Raw genomic sequence first — 20,009 nt, 5'->3', positions numbered from 1 at the left:
TGTTTTTTTTTCTGTGATGTTTAAAAATCCTACCAGTGGAACAGGGATGAACTAATTAATCATAATTGTAATAAAACATTTATTCTGCTTCAAAATATCTGACTGCACTGTGGCTTAGGAGCTAACAAAAACAGGCATCATGATTAAAAGGTAGGTGTAGGCAGTGATATGTAGTATATTAATGCTACAGCTGAGATTTTACAACAGCAGTTTCACTGGTTAACATGAAACAATAGTGCTCGGCCAGGAAACGACTGCAATAATCCTGCAGCTTTTACATGTCAATATTTAGGGCATTACTACGGCAGGCTGTGTTACTACAGCATTGCAGGAGTTGTGAAATGCGTCTCGGCCTGCGAGAGCGGTGCGGGACTCCGGACGAGCCCGCTGCCCTCCCTGCGGCTCCGCGGCCGGGCCGGGAGGGCGGCGCTGTGGCCGGGCACTGGAACAGCCTTCCGTGCCTTGGGCGGAGACACGCACCTGAGCGAATTACAAGGCTGAACCTGGTGGTATGGAAGGGTCCAGAGACACAGATGGATTCAGTGTCTCCTATTCTCATCCCTGTGCTGCCCGAATAGCAGTCGCCTCCGAATGTGTGCCTGAGAACTGAACCCGAGTTGAACCCACCCAGCGCGAATTCGACACAGGTGATCCTTCCAAGAGCTCCTGAACCAGGAGAACTACAGAGTAAGCAGTAAGGACCTTTCTCCCGTGGAACAAGGAAAAAGACCACTGCTGCTATTCTCAATTGTTTATTTGTCTGTCACAAATGCTGCTCACAGCAGCTGCAGGCTGGTGATTGCCATGGTAAAGTGGTGAGCAGCAACTGGTTGTCAGTTTCACCTTATGGACTCTTTCTGGACATGGATGAAGATGGCAAAGACATCTACGATACAATCAGATTGGCTCTGGTAGAGCCAAGCAATTGGAAGTGCTCTGCTCTTTAAACATAACTACCTGCAGACCAGCAAAACAGCAAGCAATGGCATAGCCCAAGTTTTCTTCTTCCTCTGTGCACTGGCAGAAGGCTGGCGCTCTGTTGGCCCTTGCATCGGTGTGTAGTTGACAGGCCAACATTGCCCTGGGAAATACGTGAGCCTAGAAAGAATACACAGAAATATCAGCACGGGGAGGGATCTTCCATCGGTGGCTTTACATGCCCTTTCTGACAACATGAGATGCAGAGATATCCCGACAGAAGCTCTCAGAGGCCACAGCAGCCACAGTCACTGCTTGGTAACGCCTCCTATATGAGGCTGCAAATAGCATGGCCCTGAGCCTCTCGGGTTTCACCTGGAAATGCCTTTGTGCTGAAGTTACTGAAATTACATCAGACCTACTTTCCGTAAGTTGGAGCAGATTTTGACTCAGAAAGTGAGATTTATAGGTAATGGCTGCTCAACAATAACACCTCATTGAGATGCCCCACCTGAAACCCCAGTCCCACTGAACACCTAGTGCCTCTCTCCCCATCCTCAGATTTGATTCCAAACTCAATGAACACAGCAATAATGCTTTTACTGAAGTCAGCAGGCTTGAACCAGGCTTCACCCTGTAAATATTTACCAATGACTAAGCAATAAACCCAGTTCCAGTGTGGCTACTAAACCAAAGATGTTTCTCTGTCAGTTCAGGAGCTCACTGGTGAAAATGAGTTATATAGAGAGAGTGAAAGCATTAAAAGACAGAAGATAACTCACTACTTTTCTTTTTTGGCCCATTTCCTAGACTTCCCTATTTTTATCATCTTTTTAACTTTAATTCTGTTTTCTGTTTCTTCCTAAACTAATATTGGCCTATTTTAACTAACTGTATCTATTCTTTGCTCAAAGTATAGAATGGCTATTTCAGATTTTTTCACTGGTAACTCTTACCCCAGCTATATTTCACAAAACAAAATAGCTGTCCCCACATGCCTCTCTAAATAATTGTTGGTTCCTCTTATAATTTGCTTATATGTCAGTTTCTATTTAAAAATAAAATACAATCATTGACTAACCATTTTAAAGCTGTTCTTGCTAACTTAAATTAATCCCTATTCCACTTGTCTTTCTGCCTTTCTGCTCCACAACTGCCCCCTAGAGAAATAGCTCTGTAAGAAAAAAAAAAAAATGCACATATCCACTCATGCAATACTTTTAACAGCTAGTTTACTCCAGACTGGCAAGGACTGGGATTGGTAGAGTCACTGTCTGGCAAAACTGGAAAATACTGGCCCAGTGAAATGGATATATCCTAGATAACATATTTTTAAAATAGTATTTTTCAGAATTTTTTTTTTCAGGTAATATAATTGCTGATAAAAATTAGACTGAAAGCAGCCAGCCACAATGTCTCCAAAATTTGACATAAAGCTGGTCAAAATTCTAGTTAATGCTTTCCTCTGGCAGGAAACACCCACATTGTGAAGACAAGTTTCATTAAAATACTGAGCAAAAGTCAAATATTTGGATTTTTCTCATGAAGGTGCTAAGAGTTGAGCTATAAATAATTCTCAAAGTGAAATGAAGCAACCATTCTGGCTAAAACAGCTGATGCTCAGCTGAGAGACACAGACCTGAACTCAAGTTTTTCTTATCCTGCATGGATATCTTAAGCAGTGTGTAACTAGATATGGGTTGAAAGGCTGGACATTCGTTGAGTTTTTGATGTTATCAAGGAAAGTAGAGGGGAAAAAAATTGAAATGGTAACATTTTTCACAGAACAGGATAACTGTGGCTACGCAGACGGAGAAAAGAAGGTTTCCCATAAGCCCTTGTCTTACAGAGACAGCTTTATCCCTGGAACTAAATCCATATGGGTCTGAGTCCATCTGACTGGTGTGGTTATAACCAAATTGGAGTTTTGCCTAGTACCACTGGGGATTCATAGCAGATCTGTTTACGTAGACACAATTGTAGGACTGCAGCTATTTGTTATTTATATAACAAATTCCATATACCAGAATCAGAAGAAGTCAACAGTAATTTTTATGTAAATTGCATAAAGTAGCACAATTAATAAGGCTGGTGTTTCTAAGTATTTCTCTCTTATTTCCCCTACATTCCCGCACCACTATTACACCTGCTTTCCTATACAGGAATCTCTCCCCACAATTGGCCTTCTGTGCTTTCCAGCCTCCCCATGAATACACTTCAGAGTACCCCCAGCGTACTGAAAGGAGGTTGTAACCAGGTGGGGGTTCACTCTCTTCTCCCAGGCAACTACCAACAGGACAAGCTGTGCCAGGGTAGGTCTGGGTTGGACATCAGGGGTAATTTCTTAATGGAAAAACTTGTTAAATGTTGGAATGGGCTGCTCAGGGAGGTGGTGGAGTCACCATCCCTGGAGATGTTCAAGAAATAACTGGATGTTGCACATAGCACTATGGTTTAGCTGACAAGGTGGTAACTGGCTAAAGGTTGGACTTGACAATCTTGGAAGTCTTTGCCAATCTAAAAGATTCTGTGATTCTGCATTTTTAATTGCAGAATCACATGGGAAGTGCCAGTAGGTGTTATTCCTGTATCCAGCACGCGAGTGGAACACGCAGGCCCTTCTTCTGTGGAGGAAAGCCCTTCTACAGCGAGGGTGGTGAGGCCTGAGGCTGGCTCAGCTCCAGTCCTTCCAGGCGGACCCAGCCTGGTCAGGGACAGGGCTGGGCGGTGACCCGGCTCCCGGCCAGAAGGGCGAGCACCGCCGCAGCCCCGCTCGGGCCTTCCCCGCCCGCTTTCCGGCCGCGGGGCGGTGCCCGGCCGCGGGAGCCCCGGGCAGTGCGGAGCACGGCGACTCCCGGCGCCCGCTCCGCTCCCGTCCCGCTCCCGAACCCGCGCCCGCCCGAGCCTGCGGCGCGCCCGGCCGGCCGCCAGGGGGCGCCGCCGCCCCGCGCCCGCCGCAGCCCGTCCGCGCGGCTGGAGTGGCCCGCGAGCTCTCGCGCCGCGCCGCGCCCCGCCCCGCCCCTCCCGCCGTCACGTGCCGCCGCGCGAGCGCCCCCGCCGCCGGGCGCCTCTGTCCGTGCGCGCGTGCCGCCAGGGGGCGCCGCGGCCCAGGGGCCCTGCCCGGGCCGGCGCGCGCCGCTTGTTGACCGCGCGGCGGCGGCGGGTTGGTGGCGCGAGACTCTCCCGTGACGCGCTCGCGGGAAGGGAAGGGAAGGGAAGGGGTGGGGGTGGAGGAGGGGCCGTGCCGGGGACACCGAGCGAGGTGCGGGCAGAGGGAGGGAGGGGGAGAGAGGGAGAGAGAGAGCGCGGCTGGCGCTGGGGCGGAGGAGGAGGAAGAAGGCGGGCAGGAGGCGGCGGTTGCGTGCGTCCGTCGGTGCCGGAGGGGGAGCCGCGATGTGAAGCCCCACGCACACACACCACGCACACACACACACACACACGCACGGCCCCGCAGGGCAGGAGGCGGCGGCGGCGCTCCCGGGAATGTGCGTCTGGGACGCGGCAGAAGGTGAGCGGTGCGGAGCGGGCTCTTCCCCCCACGGCGGGAGGGACGTGCGGAGCGTGGCTCGGGGCCGGGCGAAGGCAGGCAGGGAGGAAGGGAGAGGAGCGGGAGGCGGACGCGGGGCCCGCAGCCGCTGCCCTGCCTCCCAGCCCCTCCCTGGGCCCGCGGCCTGGGCCTTCCCGTTCTCTTCCCGGCGCGGGAACGGGGGGAAGGGAAGGGAAGGGAAGGGAAGGGAAGGGAAGGGAAGGGAAGGGAAGGGGGCCGGCGCGCGGCGTTATGTAACCGGCGCGCGGGGCCTGGGCCGCGCGGGAGGGGGACACGGGGACAGACCCGCGCGCGCCCGCGAGGCGCCGCGGGGGCGCGCCAGGTGCGCGCGTGTCCGGGTCACCCGCCCCGCCCCGCACCTGTGCGTCCGTCTGTCTGTCTGTATCTGTGTCTGTCACATGGGGCCTGCGCTGTAGACACAACACGGGTCCCCCAGGCAGAGCGGCGGAGAGCGAGGCTGTGCCACAGCTGTCTGCCGGCGCGGAGGGGTCACTGCAGGGAAATAGGCTGGAGGGGGAGGAGAGGGGAAGCCCGAGCCCTGGCGCTGCCGTGCCCTCTGGAGCGCTCCCCGCGCTGTAGCGGCGTGAATCTTGTCTGCGGTTTCCCGTAGTGTTTGTCACAAGTTGTATTTGCTGAGCAATAGTGCTGGGTATAACTGGTGTGCAGAAGGGAACAGGGAGGACCTGTGCTTGATGAGTAAGCCTGTGCTTACCAACACTGAGGGACAGACGTGTTCACATCTTGACCCCTTCCCAGTCTGATTTTGATGCTTTTTGCTATACAGATACCATTGACTTGACCTGTGATACTGAGCTAAAAGCCCCTGATGGGAAATGGGCTGTAATGGCATGTTAACCTTAAGAAGGAAGAGGAACGTAGCACGTTTGTTTCTTTCCTTTGGTAGACAGTCTGTGTTGTGTGCTGTAATATTCCACTGTTCCTGATGCTTTAAAATTAAGATTACAGTTTTCAAAATGACAGGGCTGTGAATAATTGTGTTAATAAGTGTCTTAATGAAAAGATTAGTTGATGTTTGTTATGCATCTTGATCTAAGATCCTGCCTCAAATTTGACACCATAATCCAAAGAACCAAAACCAGGGGACTTTAATTTTATAATCTGAATTCTTTATTCATTTAGATGCAATTGTTGCTCAAATAGAACTGTTTTGAACAGTTACCTAATAACCATTAGTTGCAAGAAGTTACAGCTAAAATTTTTTTCTGGAATAGTCCTGTCTTACTAAGGTTTATGGCATTTTACCCAAATTTCTGACAAATTCCATGCCATCTTGCCTCAAGCATGTAGTTATTGTCTATTACCACCATATTGGACTTTCATTCAGTCTGTTTCTTCTGCTGGATAATGTACCAAATCCCCGTTAGTAAATAATCCCAAACTGTCACAGTGGAGGTCACTGGTAGGACAGTGTTAAGTAGAGGCACAGTGCAGACACCTACCTTGTGACTCACTCACGTTTAACTTCTTGAAGAAAGATTGTTTTAAAAGCAAAGCGCTAATAGGAAAAATTCATGAGTATAATTCAAGCCTCAACTGTGAAGTGATGGTATGTTTTTTTCTGTATACAGTATGTCTTTTTTCAGTACATTATTTAGTAATGAGCCCTTCAGTCCTAGGACTGGTCCATCTTTCTGAATAGTAGATACACTCTGGTACAGCCTGTTCTGGTGCAGTGATAGTGTATTGTAACAGAGTGCCAATTTTCATTAGTTGTTTCTGATCTCTTGACCCACATGACTTCTTGAATGAATTTTTATGGCAAATTTTCAATCTTTATGCCATCCCTTTCATTTACTAGAGAGATTTAAAAAATAAGAATTAAATCTGGCTTTGAGTAGGTAGAAAAAAATTAACGTGATTACACAGACTTTTTTTTAATAACCCAGGACAAGCACGAACAAAATAACTGGCCTGACCCTGCCATGTACTTTCCCCATTTAATTTGTTAGCTATTGTTTATTTCATAGAGAATGTTTTTTGTTTTTAAATTCAGCATTTTTCTCTTTGAATTAAAAGGGTGTATTATTATCACTGAGATTTCTGTCAGCTCTTAGGAGGTTTTCCTGATATATGTATAACAAGGGAACTAAATATCCAAATGTTGAAACCCTTCATCCAGAATACAAGGTAGATTAATTTGGTGATAGTGCCACGTGTTTACTTAAGCATAGCAAAATGAGGAAAAAATTGGAAACAAATAGAAATGAGAGTGGCCATGGCATTACGAAAAAGAGTTGGAAGTAAGAGAGCAAACCTTAAGTGGATGCAAAAAATCATGAGGGATTTTTAGACATGTGTCATACACTATACTTGTGGAAGTGTCTTTGTCTAACAGAGAGGTATTTGTAGTGCTCTGCCCCAAGAGCAGGTTTTTGCTCTATTGTGGAAACCAGACAGCATTTTAATTGGACATACAAATGTTTTTAGGGAAAAGGGCTTGCTGCGTCTGTGATCCCCTCTCTCTGTATTTCACGTGGAATATCTGGTGCTCATAAGATAGAAGTCAGAATTAGGAAAGGCTTCTCTTTCATTGCTCAGCAGAAAACAAACGAGTATGCAGAACAGCCCTGAATTCTGGGCTGTAATGATAACTTCCATTCCTGTGGCTTTTATTTCAAAATTGACTTAAGGACTGCTGCTATTGTAGCTGAGGAATCTGTGACCATGAAATTCCCCTAGGAGATACTTTTAGTTTTATGGTATACCCATAGCAAGGATTGTATATTCCATATTCCTTGCTTTAAATGCCTAGGTAAACTGTGGTCCCTGAATTTCAGAGTTAGCTCTTGGGTAAAGGAGCTCTTTTCCTATCTTAAGGTTTCAAGTTTCCTAGTTGGTATTCTACCTATTTGGTAGTGCTGAAACTGGTGATTTGAAATTCAGTTACTTGCAGAAGTAAAGATTAGTCATACTGTGGTTAATTCTGTTGGTTTTGTTTTTCCATTCCCAGCTACATATAAATACTTTACCCAAGTCCCAGTGTAATTGAATTCTTGGTTGTAACCTCCTTATTTGGTTTGCCTCAACTAATGCACATCTCTTCAGTGTCTTGATTTATGAAATCAAGAACAGGGAAAGAACAGAGAAAGGTGGATTCTCTTAGGAGAAGACACTGCTCAGGTACCTTGCAGAGTCATTCTTGCACATGCAGGTGGATTGGTTTGAATGCCAAAGTGAGAAAGCAGTGCAGAAGCTGTGCAGGGTAGGGTCAAGAACTACTCTAAGGTTTTTCCATATTAACACAGAGACTGGCAGTCTTTGTTAAGGTGAGGTATGTGGTGTATTTTGGCAGAATCCTGGGGACTGTTGATAGTATGTTTTGTCAGGTTCTAGTTGTCAGTGAATATCCAAAGTAAAATAAAGTTCTGTCTTCCATGTTCATGACTTCATCACTTTGAGCTGAGTCGCATCAGGTGTTTGTTCAGGGCATGATGAGTTAGCATCTTGAACAAATGTTTGAGCTCCACTGAGGTCATTTTGGAAACCTAGGAGCTGTTGCTTTTTAAAGGAAGTGATGAAATTACTATTAATTCTTACAAACAGGAAAGCCCCTGACCCCATGGCATGTAAGGTAAATGATTAATGCGGTTTCCCAAGTAGTGTGAGTATATTTTACCATTCTGTAAAATTGAGTGTAACTCCTAGCTGAAGTAAAGAACTAAAATAATGATTTATATTGAAAGGATACTGTTTCTGACTTCTGAATCTGCTTGTTTTCAGGAAACATTAGAGCACTCGGCTCAAATACTGCCTTTTCAGTCACAACTCCTTGATTTTCCTGCTGTAATTTCATTATTTGTTAAGCAGTTCCAAGAGTCCTCTTAATAAATCAATTGTAGGAGAGAGGTACAGTTGTAATTTGTAATGACTTTTTACTGTAATTTCAAGCTGATTTGAAGTTTTACGTGTTGCCCCTTCCTGTAACTTCTATATTGATTTTTAACCCAAGTTTTACAATTGTAGCATTTGCTTGGGATAGGCCATTTTTGCTCTGTAGCCATTTTGTGTTGATCTGTCTCCACTAAGCAGCAGTGTAACTTCGCTGTTTTTATGTCAGAGGTGCTTAAAATACCAATTTAGAACCAGTACTGGCCAAGAACACAATTCAGATTTGAGTTTAAATTAAAGGATCTTGAAGAATTAGAGCATTTGTAGTTTTTTGCTGTATTTTTCCTGGAAAATACAAAAAAACTGTGCTTTTCATATTTTTCTTTGAATCTAGGAAGAAACTTGGTAATATGTTGGGTCAGATCAGAAGTTTGTTTTGTTAACAATAAGAAACACACGGAAATATTTTCGCTTTGTGTTCTGAGCTTCTGTTGTTTGTTACCTTAAAAAAAAAAGTTTTTATTCCATTTATCTATTGAACAGATACGGACTTTTAGCATCCTTGGCGTCCAGTGTCAGATAATCTTCAAATAAACTAGGCTATAGATTAAAAAATATTTCCATTTCTTTTGATCTCTCCACTTGCTAGTTTTATCTGATTCTTCCTAGTCTTGTTGGTCTGAGTTGATGAAAAAAAAGTACTATCTGTGGACTAAAGAAAGATGTAGAAAACTTGAGTAGAAACTTGAAGCTTCAAGGCTAAACACAGAAGCCTTATGTTGTGAAGATTTTACTTCAAAAAAGCTTTTGCAGCTTTGAGAGTTTCAAAGGCAATGTCAGAAAAGCATTTGGGAACTTGACTATGCAATGTCAGTTGAAATTAAGTAGTGTCATTCAAACACTGCTGTGAACAGAAAATTTACTTATTTCAATACTGAATCTGTAGTTATCAATGCTTTTGCTGGTGAAGTTGTTGAGTTCTTAGAGTCTTGCTGCCCATACATGAGTGAAGAGTCCTCCTTAGTATCTGACATCATCTGCCATTTGCAAAGTGGATGCCTTCTCTCTTGTTTTCCTTGAAAAGCCTGGTAGGATCAACACTTGCTCAGTGGTAACATTGGGTTGACCATAAAGCACAACAGCCTTGGGCATATCTCCTAAAAAATCCCCAGCATCATCATGGAATAGTCAGGGTTGCAAAGAACATTAAAGGTTGTATAGCTCCAGCTCCCCTGTCATGGGCAGGGACACCCTCCACTAGGCCAGGTTGCTTAGAGCTCCATCCAGCCTGGTCTTGAAGACTTCCAGGGGTGGGGCATCCACAGCTTCTGTGAGCAACTTGTTCCAGTGCCTGACCACCCTTACAAGGAGAGAATTTCTTCCTAATATCTGATCTAAAGCTGCTCTCAGTTTGAAACCATTCCCTCTTGTTCTGTCCCTACATGCTCTTGTAGTAGTCTCTCCCTTTTTCTTGTATTCTCCCTTCACATACTGGAAGGCCGCAATTACATCACCCTGAAGCCTTTTCTTCTCCAGGCTAAATAATGCAAATTCTCTCAGCCTCTCCTTATAGCAGAGGTGCTTCATGCCTCTGATCATCCTGGTGCCTCTTGTCTGGACTTGTTCCAACAGGCCGGTGTATTTCCTGTGCTGGGACCCCAGAGCTGGACACAGCACTGCAGGTGGGGTCTCACCAGAGCAGAGCAGGGGGGCAGAATCCCCTCCCTGGCCCTGCTGGCCACACTGCTTTGGCTGCAGCCCAGGGTATGCTTGGCTTTCTGGGCTGTGAGTGCACATTGCTGGGTCGTGTCCAGCCTCTCATCCGCCAACACCCCTAAGTCCTTCAGGGCTGGTCTCGATCGGCTCATTCCACAGCCTGTATTGATTCCAAGGGTTGTCCCCACCCGGTGCAGCACCTTGTGCTTGGCTGTGTTAATCCGCATGTGCCTTTCATTACACTGGTGACAGCGCTGACCCAGGGCGGGCAGTTGTTTCTGTGCCAGTCACTACTGCCAAAGTGGTCAGTCTGAGTAGCGACCACTCGCGTTGGTCAGCAATAAAGACCAGTTTGTTGTATGTGCACGTGCATACAGATATCCATACACAGGTGTATAGTCAAATACCTAAATCAAACAAAAAGATGTAGTTTCTTCTGAAGGATTTCACCCATCTCCTGAGCTGAAGTCTGGGGAAGCTGAAAGTAGCATATGTCAGGTTTTCACAAGCACAGTTCCTCTGAATTTGATGTTAATAAATTCAGAGCATCCACAGATTCCTTGCTTTGATCATCTCATGAAAATTTTGCAGTTATTTTTGAATAATTACACCTCCACTTACCCACTTTTTCTGCCTTAAGTTTTTCTTTAGCTTTACAAGAATGTTTTGGTTTTGCCTGAAAAGTCTTAGAAAGTCCTAAATCATTCAGCAATAGCAACTCTTCTCATTATTTGGAGTGGTGATCATGAGTTTACTTAGGCTACCTACTGACTTCTTGGCCTCTGCCTTAGCATAGGTTGCTTGGGGAAGACAGGAGTTGTGGGACTGGATTGTCATACTGAGTGCACAAACTGAAAACCTTCTAAACAAGTTCTGTTTATTTATTAGTTATAAAATTAACATCCCAGTCTTCATTTTCAAAAAAGAAAGATACATAATTCTCCCTTCTCAAATATTATAGATAGGTAAACAGAAGGGATTGAAGGAACACTAGGCAGCTCATAAGCTCATCTTGTTTCTTGCTTTGGATACTCAAGTCCAAGAGAGCATTTCCTTTTGGTGATTTAGTCCTTTCACTGTGTTGCTATTTAGAGTCCTAATTTCACAAAGTGTGTTTTTTATTCTGATTTTACTTAATGGTTTTTATTCTGAATTCTAGGCACTTAGAAGTTGGCATAAAGATTATCAATGTGCAAAGTCCTTTTGGGGTTGAAGCCCCAGAAGAATTTAAGCACAGAAAAGAAACTAAGCCAGCTGATGGAAGTTTGCTGAAACTTATAATTGTATTGTGGCACTAAGAACCCTTGTGTGAAAGAAGTGATGCTTGAACTACAAAGTGAATTGAACTACCTGGTTACATATAGCAATAACATATGCAAAGAGAAGCTATTCATCACTGGAGAACTCTAAAGGGGCTCGGGAGGTCATGACTTAGACAAAAAATGCAGGAATGTTGAAACTGAAGGCCAGTCTTCTGTAAGCAGAAGAAGAAAACAGGTTAAACCACTACTTGTGACAGGCTATAAAGGGACTGCAGCTACTACTGAGTGTTATTCCTAGAGGGGAATTGATAGTTGGTTTCAGGTAAAATCTGTCTTCCTATTTTTCAAAGAATTAACCATCTCAAATGCCATGTATAAAAGCAAAAACGATATATTGAAAGCAGGTTGTTTGAAGCTGGTGTAGATTGTACAGTGATCCTGATTTCTGGACCTCATGCTCATGCTTCCTCAAGTTGTGACAATTAAAACTTGTCTGTCCCAGACTCCCAAGTTAGTTGTAACAAGGTATAAAGACTTTTGTCTTGTACAGCTCTGATATAAACAGTTACCTGCTATACAACTTTTGTGCTGTTTTTTGTGTTATTGTGACATTTAGCCAGCAAAAGAAATCTATATTTCTAAGTTGTTACTTGTGTGTTAAGTATTTAGTCCATGATTGTACTGATTATGAAAAACTGATCTGAAATAAGGATCATTTTGAATTGCAAAAATAGTCAGTTTGGAAACTGGATTAGTTTAGCAAAGACTTCTCTTTCTAGGGGACCAACTGAACTGGAGGTTCTCATAGTATCATTTCTTTGCTTTCAAGTTCAAATGAAAGTACACACATAACATAGTTTTAGAATAGTTATCTGCTCATAAGGAGTTGATTCTGAATGACTTGGGGGTTTTTCTATGTTTTATGTGAGTTGTATGGTATTTTGCCTTTCTAGCAAATGCCATGGATGCTCATAATTTAGACAAATGGTATTTTTAAATTTCTCAAACAGTTTTTTCTAATATTTAAATTGCCCAAGATTTTGAAGTTTATTCTTTCCTTATTTACACTCTGATCTTTACAGGACATGGAGGTAGTGTTGGGTGTTTTTGGGGATAGCTATTGGTTCAAGCATCCTTCAGCTAATTTCATTTCTCTTGGTTTAAAATATCATCAAAGATTGAACTGCAAAACAGAACATGCTGGGTAGCCCTGCAACATCAGGTGCTCGTAGTTAGCAGTGCTTATCCTGTAGGGACAGGTGGCATAAGACATTGAGCTGTTTGATTGTAACTTTTTTTTTTAAGCCCTTACCCTATGGAAAAGGTAAGGTAGCCTATCCCTCTGGTTTATTGCAGGGAAAAAAACATAACCAGCATTATTTAGTGAACAGTAGCCAGCTCATTGGGACTCTGTATTTACATTTATACTGCCATTATTTATAGTCATGACCCAGAAGTTAATTTCTAGAAATGGCTAAGATAACTTTAAGATCCCATCCATTTCTCTTTCTTTGCGTCTGCTTTGGCTTTATCTGATGCTTTTGTAAGTCACTTTGTCTTGCTAAACTTGTGGAAAGCTAAACCATAATATTATGTCATTTTTATGTTGATTTAGTGGGCTGAATTGCACATAGCACAGGTGTGAACATAGGGGTCATGTGAGCTTGGAAGTACTGTAGAGGTTGGGGAAAACCTGTTAGGCCAGCAGAGGCTGAAGAGCAGAGTCATCCCTTTTGGTAGTCAGCCAACAATTTGGCTCAAAAATGTTAGGAAACTTCACCCTGAGACTTTATTTCCCACCTAGAATAAAATTCAGTTGCTTTGCAATGTACTATTTAGTAATTTTAATGCGGAATAGTAGTGCTAACCTTGAATTGTGTGAAATCACAGGTGTTTAGGCATATAATATCTTTAAAAAAGCTTTTGACTTTTTTGTGAAAGTTTTTTGCTGGATTCTGGACTTCTTAATATGTGGTAGAAAATAGTTTCCTACCCTGTAGCAGCAGCTCTTTTCCAGAAGACTCAGCCAAGAATAGGACTCTTGTGCTTAGAAATGTATAAACATGTAAGAGAGTTCTTTGCTCAAAGGGCTTGAAGACTAGTGCCAAGCAGAGTGGTGAGTTTGATGTGGGAGCTGGAATGTAGAGGCATGAAACTCAAACAAGCCACAAAATACCCACTTGATGGAAAAAGTTTCTAAGCCCTACTGAGCTGGGATGAATTCAATCTACAGTTCAAGGAGAAGATTCTGATACTCATTAGCAGTGGCCTGAGACACCCGTATTTCTGCTGGAGTTGCACCTTTTATATAGCCTTGTGGCATGTGAATATGTTAAATAAATCAAGTTCTTTTGCAGTAGAGGACAATGACAGCATGGGTCTACTCTGGTCAGAAATGCAGAATAGCTTTTACAGTATGTTATACTTCCATGCAGCTTTCAGTTACCAAAAAATTGGATTATCTGGATGGAACATAACTTGTTTGATGTATTTAGACACAATTTTGGCAGGGTTATTTGTTGAGTCAGAGTGCAACCTCATTTTATCTTTGGAAATAGTTCATACGTAGGGAAGAACCATAAAGTTTATATTCTGCCATGCTCAAGTTGACTACTTGAAGAGGTAGCAAAAATACATCTGCACTGTATATATGCTTGGCAGAGAGACTGGTGAAACGTATGACAGAAGCAGGAATTAGTACTGCACTGGAATTAAAAAGCCCATGACAATCCATTTTCACCTCTTACAGAGTCACTGAGATCTGTATTCTGTTATCCTAACCATTTTCCCCCATAATACCTATGGTTTTTGTCTGGGTTGGACCCCTAGCCATGTTACCCCAACTGCCCAGGATAATGGAAAGCCAATGTCTTGCTATCATTTATAATACAAATATTTTAAAGAAATAACTTTCTTTAGTCTGTACTATGGATGAGACTGAAACAAATATTAGCATCAACATTCAGATCTACATTCCTTGCTGTATAAGTCCTATATGCACCAAGACATGTTTATAGAATTTATATAATGTACACTTAACATTTAATTCCATTACCTGATCTGTGGACTTTGATAAGCAGTCTTTAGTATGAGGGTTAAGTGGTTGTGGATTGGGAAGTATAATGCTAGACCTGTGAAGCAGGGTGCAAAGAGATGTTACATATCTTTGGCTGTGTAGACTATTTCTGAGCCACTAGTGATGTACAAAGCATCAAAACTTATTGTTTCTCTTCTAGCTTAAATATTAACCAATTAAATTTGAATTTTAGCTAACCCTGGCTTGTAGAATGATAAGATTTTAACTTTTATATATAATCTAGAAGGAGATAGAGGGTCAAATTATGCTAATTTTGACCACTGGAGTTCTTAACTTTAGTTTTTTTGCTTGCAAAGTTATTTCTCTTGCACTGAAAAACACGAATGTATTCCTAGGAATACTGTTTATATCTTTTCAGGCTTTTGTAGAGTTTCAAAGTTTGTTGGTGTTCATTTTTTTAATTGCAGAAGATTTTGTTATGGTCACAGGTTCAGAATGTGAGCATTTGAATTTTATTTAAAAAGCTTTTCTCTGGGCAGAGGGTCACTTTGTAGCTTGTTGTTCAGGCTCTAGAAGTAACCAAAAACAGTAAGTATAGTGGTTTGCTGAGTCTCTGTGAATTTGTGCAGAGAAAACTGTTCTGAAACAATTTAGGTACTTTAGAGAAAGAATTACAAGAAAAATGAACTCTTGTCTGAAATTGGCTTGTTTGTGATGGCTGTTTGAAGTCCCCTGTCTTGATTTCTACCCACCCATATCTCATCTACTTCCCACCTTCACAGGTTCTTTACTGTTTCTCTTACTCATCCCTTCAGGGGGATCATCATACCATCTTTACATTTCTCATTTCATGAACCAATTAGCATTTTCCTCTGGTTTCAAAAATCTTGGGGAAGATATTTCTCATGCTCAGTTGTTCCTTAGGTTTCATCAAGGCAGCTATAAGTGGTTACTTTCATTTTCAAGGAAAAATTCACACTGTGAGGACAAGTCTTTAGCAGAGAGGTTTCTCTGTAGTCCAGAAGCCTTGGTTTATCATCCAGTTCCTGTAACTATAAAGGGAGAAATTAGTCTCCCATGTTTTCATATCAGCATTGGGAAAATAATCCGTGACCCTGAAAGGGAAGACTTGAGCCAGAGGCATCTAGTAATCACTGAAGTACCATGTTCCTAACCTTAGTGTTCAAAATTTAAGTGGACTGGCTTAGGTGGACTGAGTCAAAAATTGCATTTGCTAAGGAAATGGTAAATCACTCTCAGATGTTTCAGGTAGGAATTATAGCCTAGTTTCTCTAGTTTTGCAGGCTCTAGAAAGACATCTTCTGAGCAATTGTTACGTCAGGTTTTTAGCACCTTGACCTAAGTAGTTTTGTTTAATTCTAATTGTAATCAAACTCTGCATGTAACCATGACTCTGATTTTAATTGGCTTCACTTTCAGACTAGAGATCTTTCTTCCTCACCTTCCAGTGTCCTGAATAAAAATGAAACATGTTTCAAGGTTTCAGAAAAGCTGATTCTTACGAAGTCAGTTCTTCAGTTTATCAGGCATTAGATATTTTAGTTTAAGCAGGAGGTCGTTGTATTGGGGTCAGAGTTAAGACCTATCAAATCCTGTCTTCTCAGTGATTTGAGTTGTGGTGATTTGTAGTATGTATTTTGTACGGTCTTTTTTTTTTTTTCAGAGCAAGAGTTTATATTTGTATGAGTTGTTTTTATATACTCTTAGAATGATAGAACAGTCCATATTGGAGGAGACCTCAAAAGAGTACCTAGTCCAACTTTTCATGGGTAGGGAAGCCTGCTTGAGGTTATCTGGTGCCCTGTCCAATTGCAACATGAAAATCTCTAGAGACGAGGACTCTGCTGGGTTCCTGTGTTCCAGTCATTGATTGTTCTCACTCTAAAAACTATTTTTCTTTTGTCGAGATGAAACTTCCTGGTGCAGCTTGTATCAGTTGCCTCTTATGCTCTCCATGTGGCTCCTTATGAAGAGAGAGTCTCTGGCATTTTTGTAGCCACCCTTTAAGACTTTGTCATCCTTTATTAAGAGGGAGAAAGAGTTAGTTAAACTTCTGGTGTCTCGTATGAGCTCATACACTGATATCTGTAGTATCTAAAAAAACTAGATGACAGTTTCATTAATGTTTTTTCTTTTTCCATGAACTTACCCTTTTCTGTTTTTCCAAGAATTTCTTTGTCGAAAGTGATAGATGTGAAATACATTTCACTTCAGCTGATGGAAAAATACAAATTTTCCATATGAAAGAAGTTATCAAGCCATTTTCACAATACACTGTCCTCTACAGGAAAAAGTCAATTTTGTATCTTATGTGGTCATCTAGCTCATCTTCTCTGTTTCCTCAGTGTTCCTTGAGAGTTCTGTTGTACCTACAAATGCAATCCAGACCACTAAAAATTAATTTCAGAAGGCCTGATGTCTTGGAAACAGGTCTCTGGGTAAGAAATGCAGGTACCTAGAGGGGAAATACAGCAGTCTGAGAAGGGGTTGCTTTGTTGTGGATGTTGGTGTAGAGCTCATCTCCTTGACATGGGATTGATCTTCATAATTGCACATATAACAATGTGTACATCAGTTGTGTATCAAGTTACAAGCAACTGTTAGCATAGAACCAAGTGCGTCATGATCTTTCTGTTTGTGGAGGTCCTGAAACAAAATAGATGCTTACCTTTTCAAAATACCTGCTACCTTGCTTTGACTATAATTCTGTGTTTGCCTCATTTGGCATATTTGCAGTAGTCCGTGAAAGTGATAGTACTTAAAAAAACTTCTGCTGCATCTATGTCTTTTTTTGCAATCCCCAGGGTGTTTTAACTGGATATCAGAGTATGCCTGCTTAGTCCTCTAGGACAAACGGGAATTAAGAAACAAAAGCTAGAACTCACTTTCTGGTAGGTTCATAAGAAATGGAATGTTAATACAATAAATGAGGCAGTCTCCAAAACAGTGCAGTAGGTGGCCTGGATAGGAAAATGGCCAGAATGTGTTGTCATCTCCATACACAACTGTATTTGCTTTCTGGTGAGCTGGAAACTGAGTGAAGCTTCTGTGCACTTCTTACTGGACAATGCTGTGGATAGTCCAGAGACTCAAAAGCAGGCAAGGATGGAAATAAAACCAGTTGACTTCCTTTTACGTATTTACTGTAGCTTTGCATGGTTTTTAGGGAGGATAAAGGAATATAAATTAAATATTTAATGAAATAGAAGACTTAAGACGGTCACCTTTTTTAGTTTCAGAGACTTGTCTTGATCCTCTAAGAGCTGATAGACCTAAAAGACTATTTTGTCTTTTCATTTAGAGAACTATTTTGGTTGGAAAGTGAGCAATGTAATGGCAGGCAGTGACCTCATGATCTTACCACATCATTAATCAATATTCTAAAATCAGTTTTACAACAGCTGTAGTAAATATGAATCACTTGGGTGCAGTGAACACTTGGCCACAGTCCAAGCATTGCTTTTTCTATCCAGTTCCGCTCTAGCCAACTACGAGCTCATCTGGGGACATAGTGGTCCAGGGATAAGTGTCTTGCATAAAGGAAAACTGAAATTTGTCTGGTTGGGTTTATTTCTTTATTTATTAAGCAATGCAAACAAAAAGCCCCAAAGACTCAAATCACAGACCTAACTATAGATCATACTAGGTCATTTAAACAGCTGCCTTTTCTTTGACCATAAGATCACCTTTGATTTTTTGCTTTGATGTGATGTATTGCATTACAGCAACATATGCTTGGATGTTTTATAATCAGCTGCAAATCCAGTGGTGAAATTAAGCCTGTCTCTAATACCAGGAGGGGGCTGCCTGCATCACACCATGTCTATGGTATCAAACACGAAATAAAAGACAGTTCATGACCTAGACAATATTTTGCATGGATATTAGCAGTTGTAGTTGAGAACCTTTTATTATTCCTTTTTTAATAGGAGATGTATGATGAACAGAAAGAATTTAATAAATTGTAATGGACAATGAACATATAAGGAGTTTTTTATATTCAGGGTGAATAAAGCAAAACGTGTATATGTGGTTTTTGATATGTCGCAGAAACCACAGTATGCGTTACTACAAAACTGAGGAACCAGGTTTTATATGCTCTTGCATTTCTAGATTGGCTGTGAAACTTAATACTTCAGTGAAGTATTCAGTGAATACTTCAGTGATTTAAAACATTTAATCTTTGTGATAATCTGTAAATGGCCTGTAGTACCATCATTGAAGTGTCACTGATGAACATTTAATTGATCAAGCATTGTTGTTCTTCTGCAGAAGCTCCAGTATGAGGCGAGGTGGATGGCGGAAACGAGCTGCCGATGGCGATGGATGGGGAATATGGGTATGTTCAAAACCTAGTGGCTTTTTTTAAACAGGTAAATGGTACTGTGGTTAAAAAGGGGTTACAATTTTGTTTTACATGCTAAGACAACCCTATAAATTAAACCCTTCTGCTTTACTTGAAGACACATAATTAAGTTGGAAATAAAATTTTTAATTACCAGGTTTTGAAGTCTGTGTTCACAATAATCACTAACTTTCATTATTAATAAGTGCAGGCCCTCGAATAGTTTTAAATCACCATTTAAAAATAAACTTAATAAATTTGAAAGCTATCTACAGTTATCTCCACCTGTGGTTGGACAAACACTAACTGAGGCACCTAATTTACATCAGGGTTTATAATACTACTGTCCCGTATATATTTAAGAACTGAAAATATATGGAACCACATTGTTTTTTTAGGCAATGAGTCACCAATTTAGCACCCAAATTTACATCATCCCATTTTTTATTCTTTCTTTTTATTCTATAAGAGTATTTATATATATAGAATCTTTTTTATATATAGAATCTTTTCCTATAAGAAAAAGATTAAGTAGTATAAAATAAATTCTGCCATGTTGATAACAAGATGAAGTTATCTAAGTTTATGGTGGAGTATTTGCTGTTTTTCACTTGAAAAATGAATGTCTTTCGTGTGTCAGCCAAATACAATTTGGAGGAATGTTCCTTACCTTTGTAAGTCTTATAATTGACCAGTTTCTGTATGTAAGTATTAAAAAATAGGACTGTCATCATGGGTTGTGTTTTGTTTTAATTTAAAAACTAGGGTGGGTACATGTCAGCAAAAGTTAAGAAATTGGAGGATCAGTTCCGGTCAGATTCAGCCATACAACAACAGAGGGATGGAAATTCATCAAGTATCTTTAGTGGAGTCGCCATCTACGTCAATGGCTTGACAGGTGAGCCTTTGTTTTTTTTAAGAATCTGTATTGTGTTGTTCTCATATGTACCATCCTGAGTGGAAGTAACTGCAAAACACATGAATTTGCAGCTAAGTAAATACATGACAATTACTCTGTGTGTTTTTCATGATTAAGGTTTTCAATAAAAAAATCTGATTTACATTCTGAATATAAATATTACTTTACTATGTGATTTACATAACATAACTTTTAGAAATAGGAGTAGTTTCCATGTTTCTGTGATCTTATTATTTGAAATCAGGCCTTTTAATTTCCTCCATCCACTTACACTTACTAAATTTTTAATTTTTCAAATTAGTGATGGTTAGACTGTATGCCTTACATTTACATTTGAGAGAATATGTTTCCTCAAAGTTTTCTTGCTCAGAATGGTATAAGGTGTGAGACAGAAC

General features: G+C 41.4%; 1 protein-coding gene and 1 long non-coding RNA gene across 4 annotated transcripts in view; one reads left to right on the top strand and one right to left on the bottom strand.

Annotated features, from left to right (window-relative positions):
• Positions 1 to 736: 736 nt before the first annotated feature.
• Positions 737 to 4,952, bottom strand: LOC110474859 (uncharacterized). The gene is made up of 2 exons (XR_002466168.3): positions 4,825 to 4,952; positions 737 to 1,098 (listed from the first exon to the last, which is right to left on the bottom strand). It is a non-coding gene; the product is annotated as an uncharacterized LOC110474859 (long non-coding RNA).
• The window catches only part of REV1 (REV1 DNA directed polymerase), a 55,157-nt gene continuing 39,318 nt past the window's right edge, over positions 4,171 to 20,009 (top strand). For 2 of the 3 annotated variants that reach the window (XM_021546720.3, XM_021546718.3), the window contains exons 1-3: positions 4,189 to 4,426; positions 18,623 to 18,689; positions 19,461 to 19,593. In XM_021546720.3, coding sequence (XP_021402395.1) covers positions 18,633 to 18,689; positions 19,461 to 19,593 — 190 coding nt within the window. In that variant the 5' untranslated portion in view covers positions 4,189 to 4,426; positions 18,623 to 18,632. The other variant, XM_021546719.2, reaches the window with a different exon arrangement.

The sequence above is a fragment of the Lonchura striata genome, chromosome 2 (genome assembly GCF_046129695.1).
Source record: "Lonchura striata isolate bLonStr1 chromosome 2, bLonStr1.mat, whole genome shotgun sequence".
Classification (NCBI taxonomy): Eukaryota; Metazoa; Chordata; class Aves; order Passeriformes; family Estrildidae; genus Lonchura; species Lonchura striata.
This window is presented reverse-complemented; position numbering and strand designations above follow the sequence as displayed.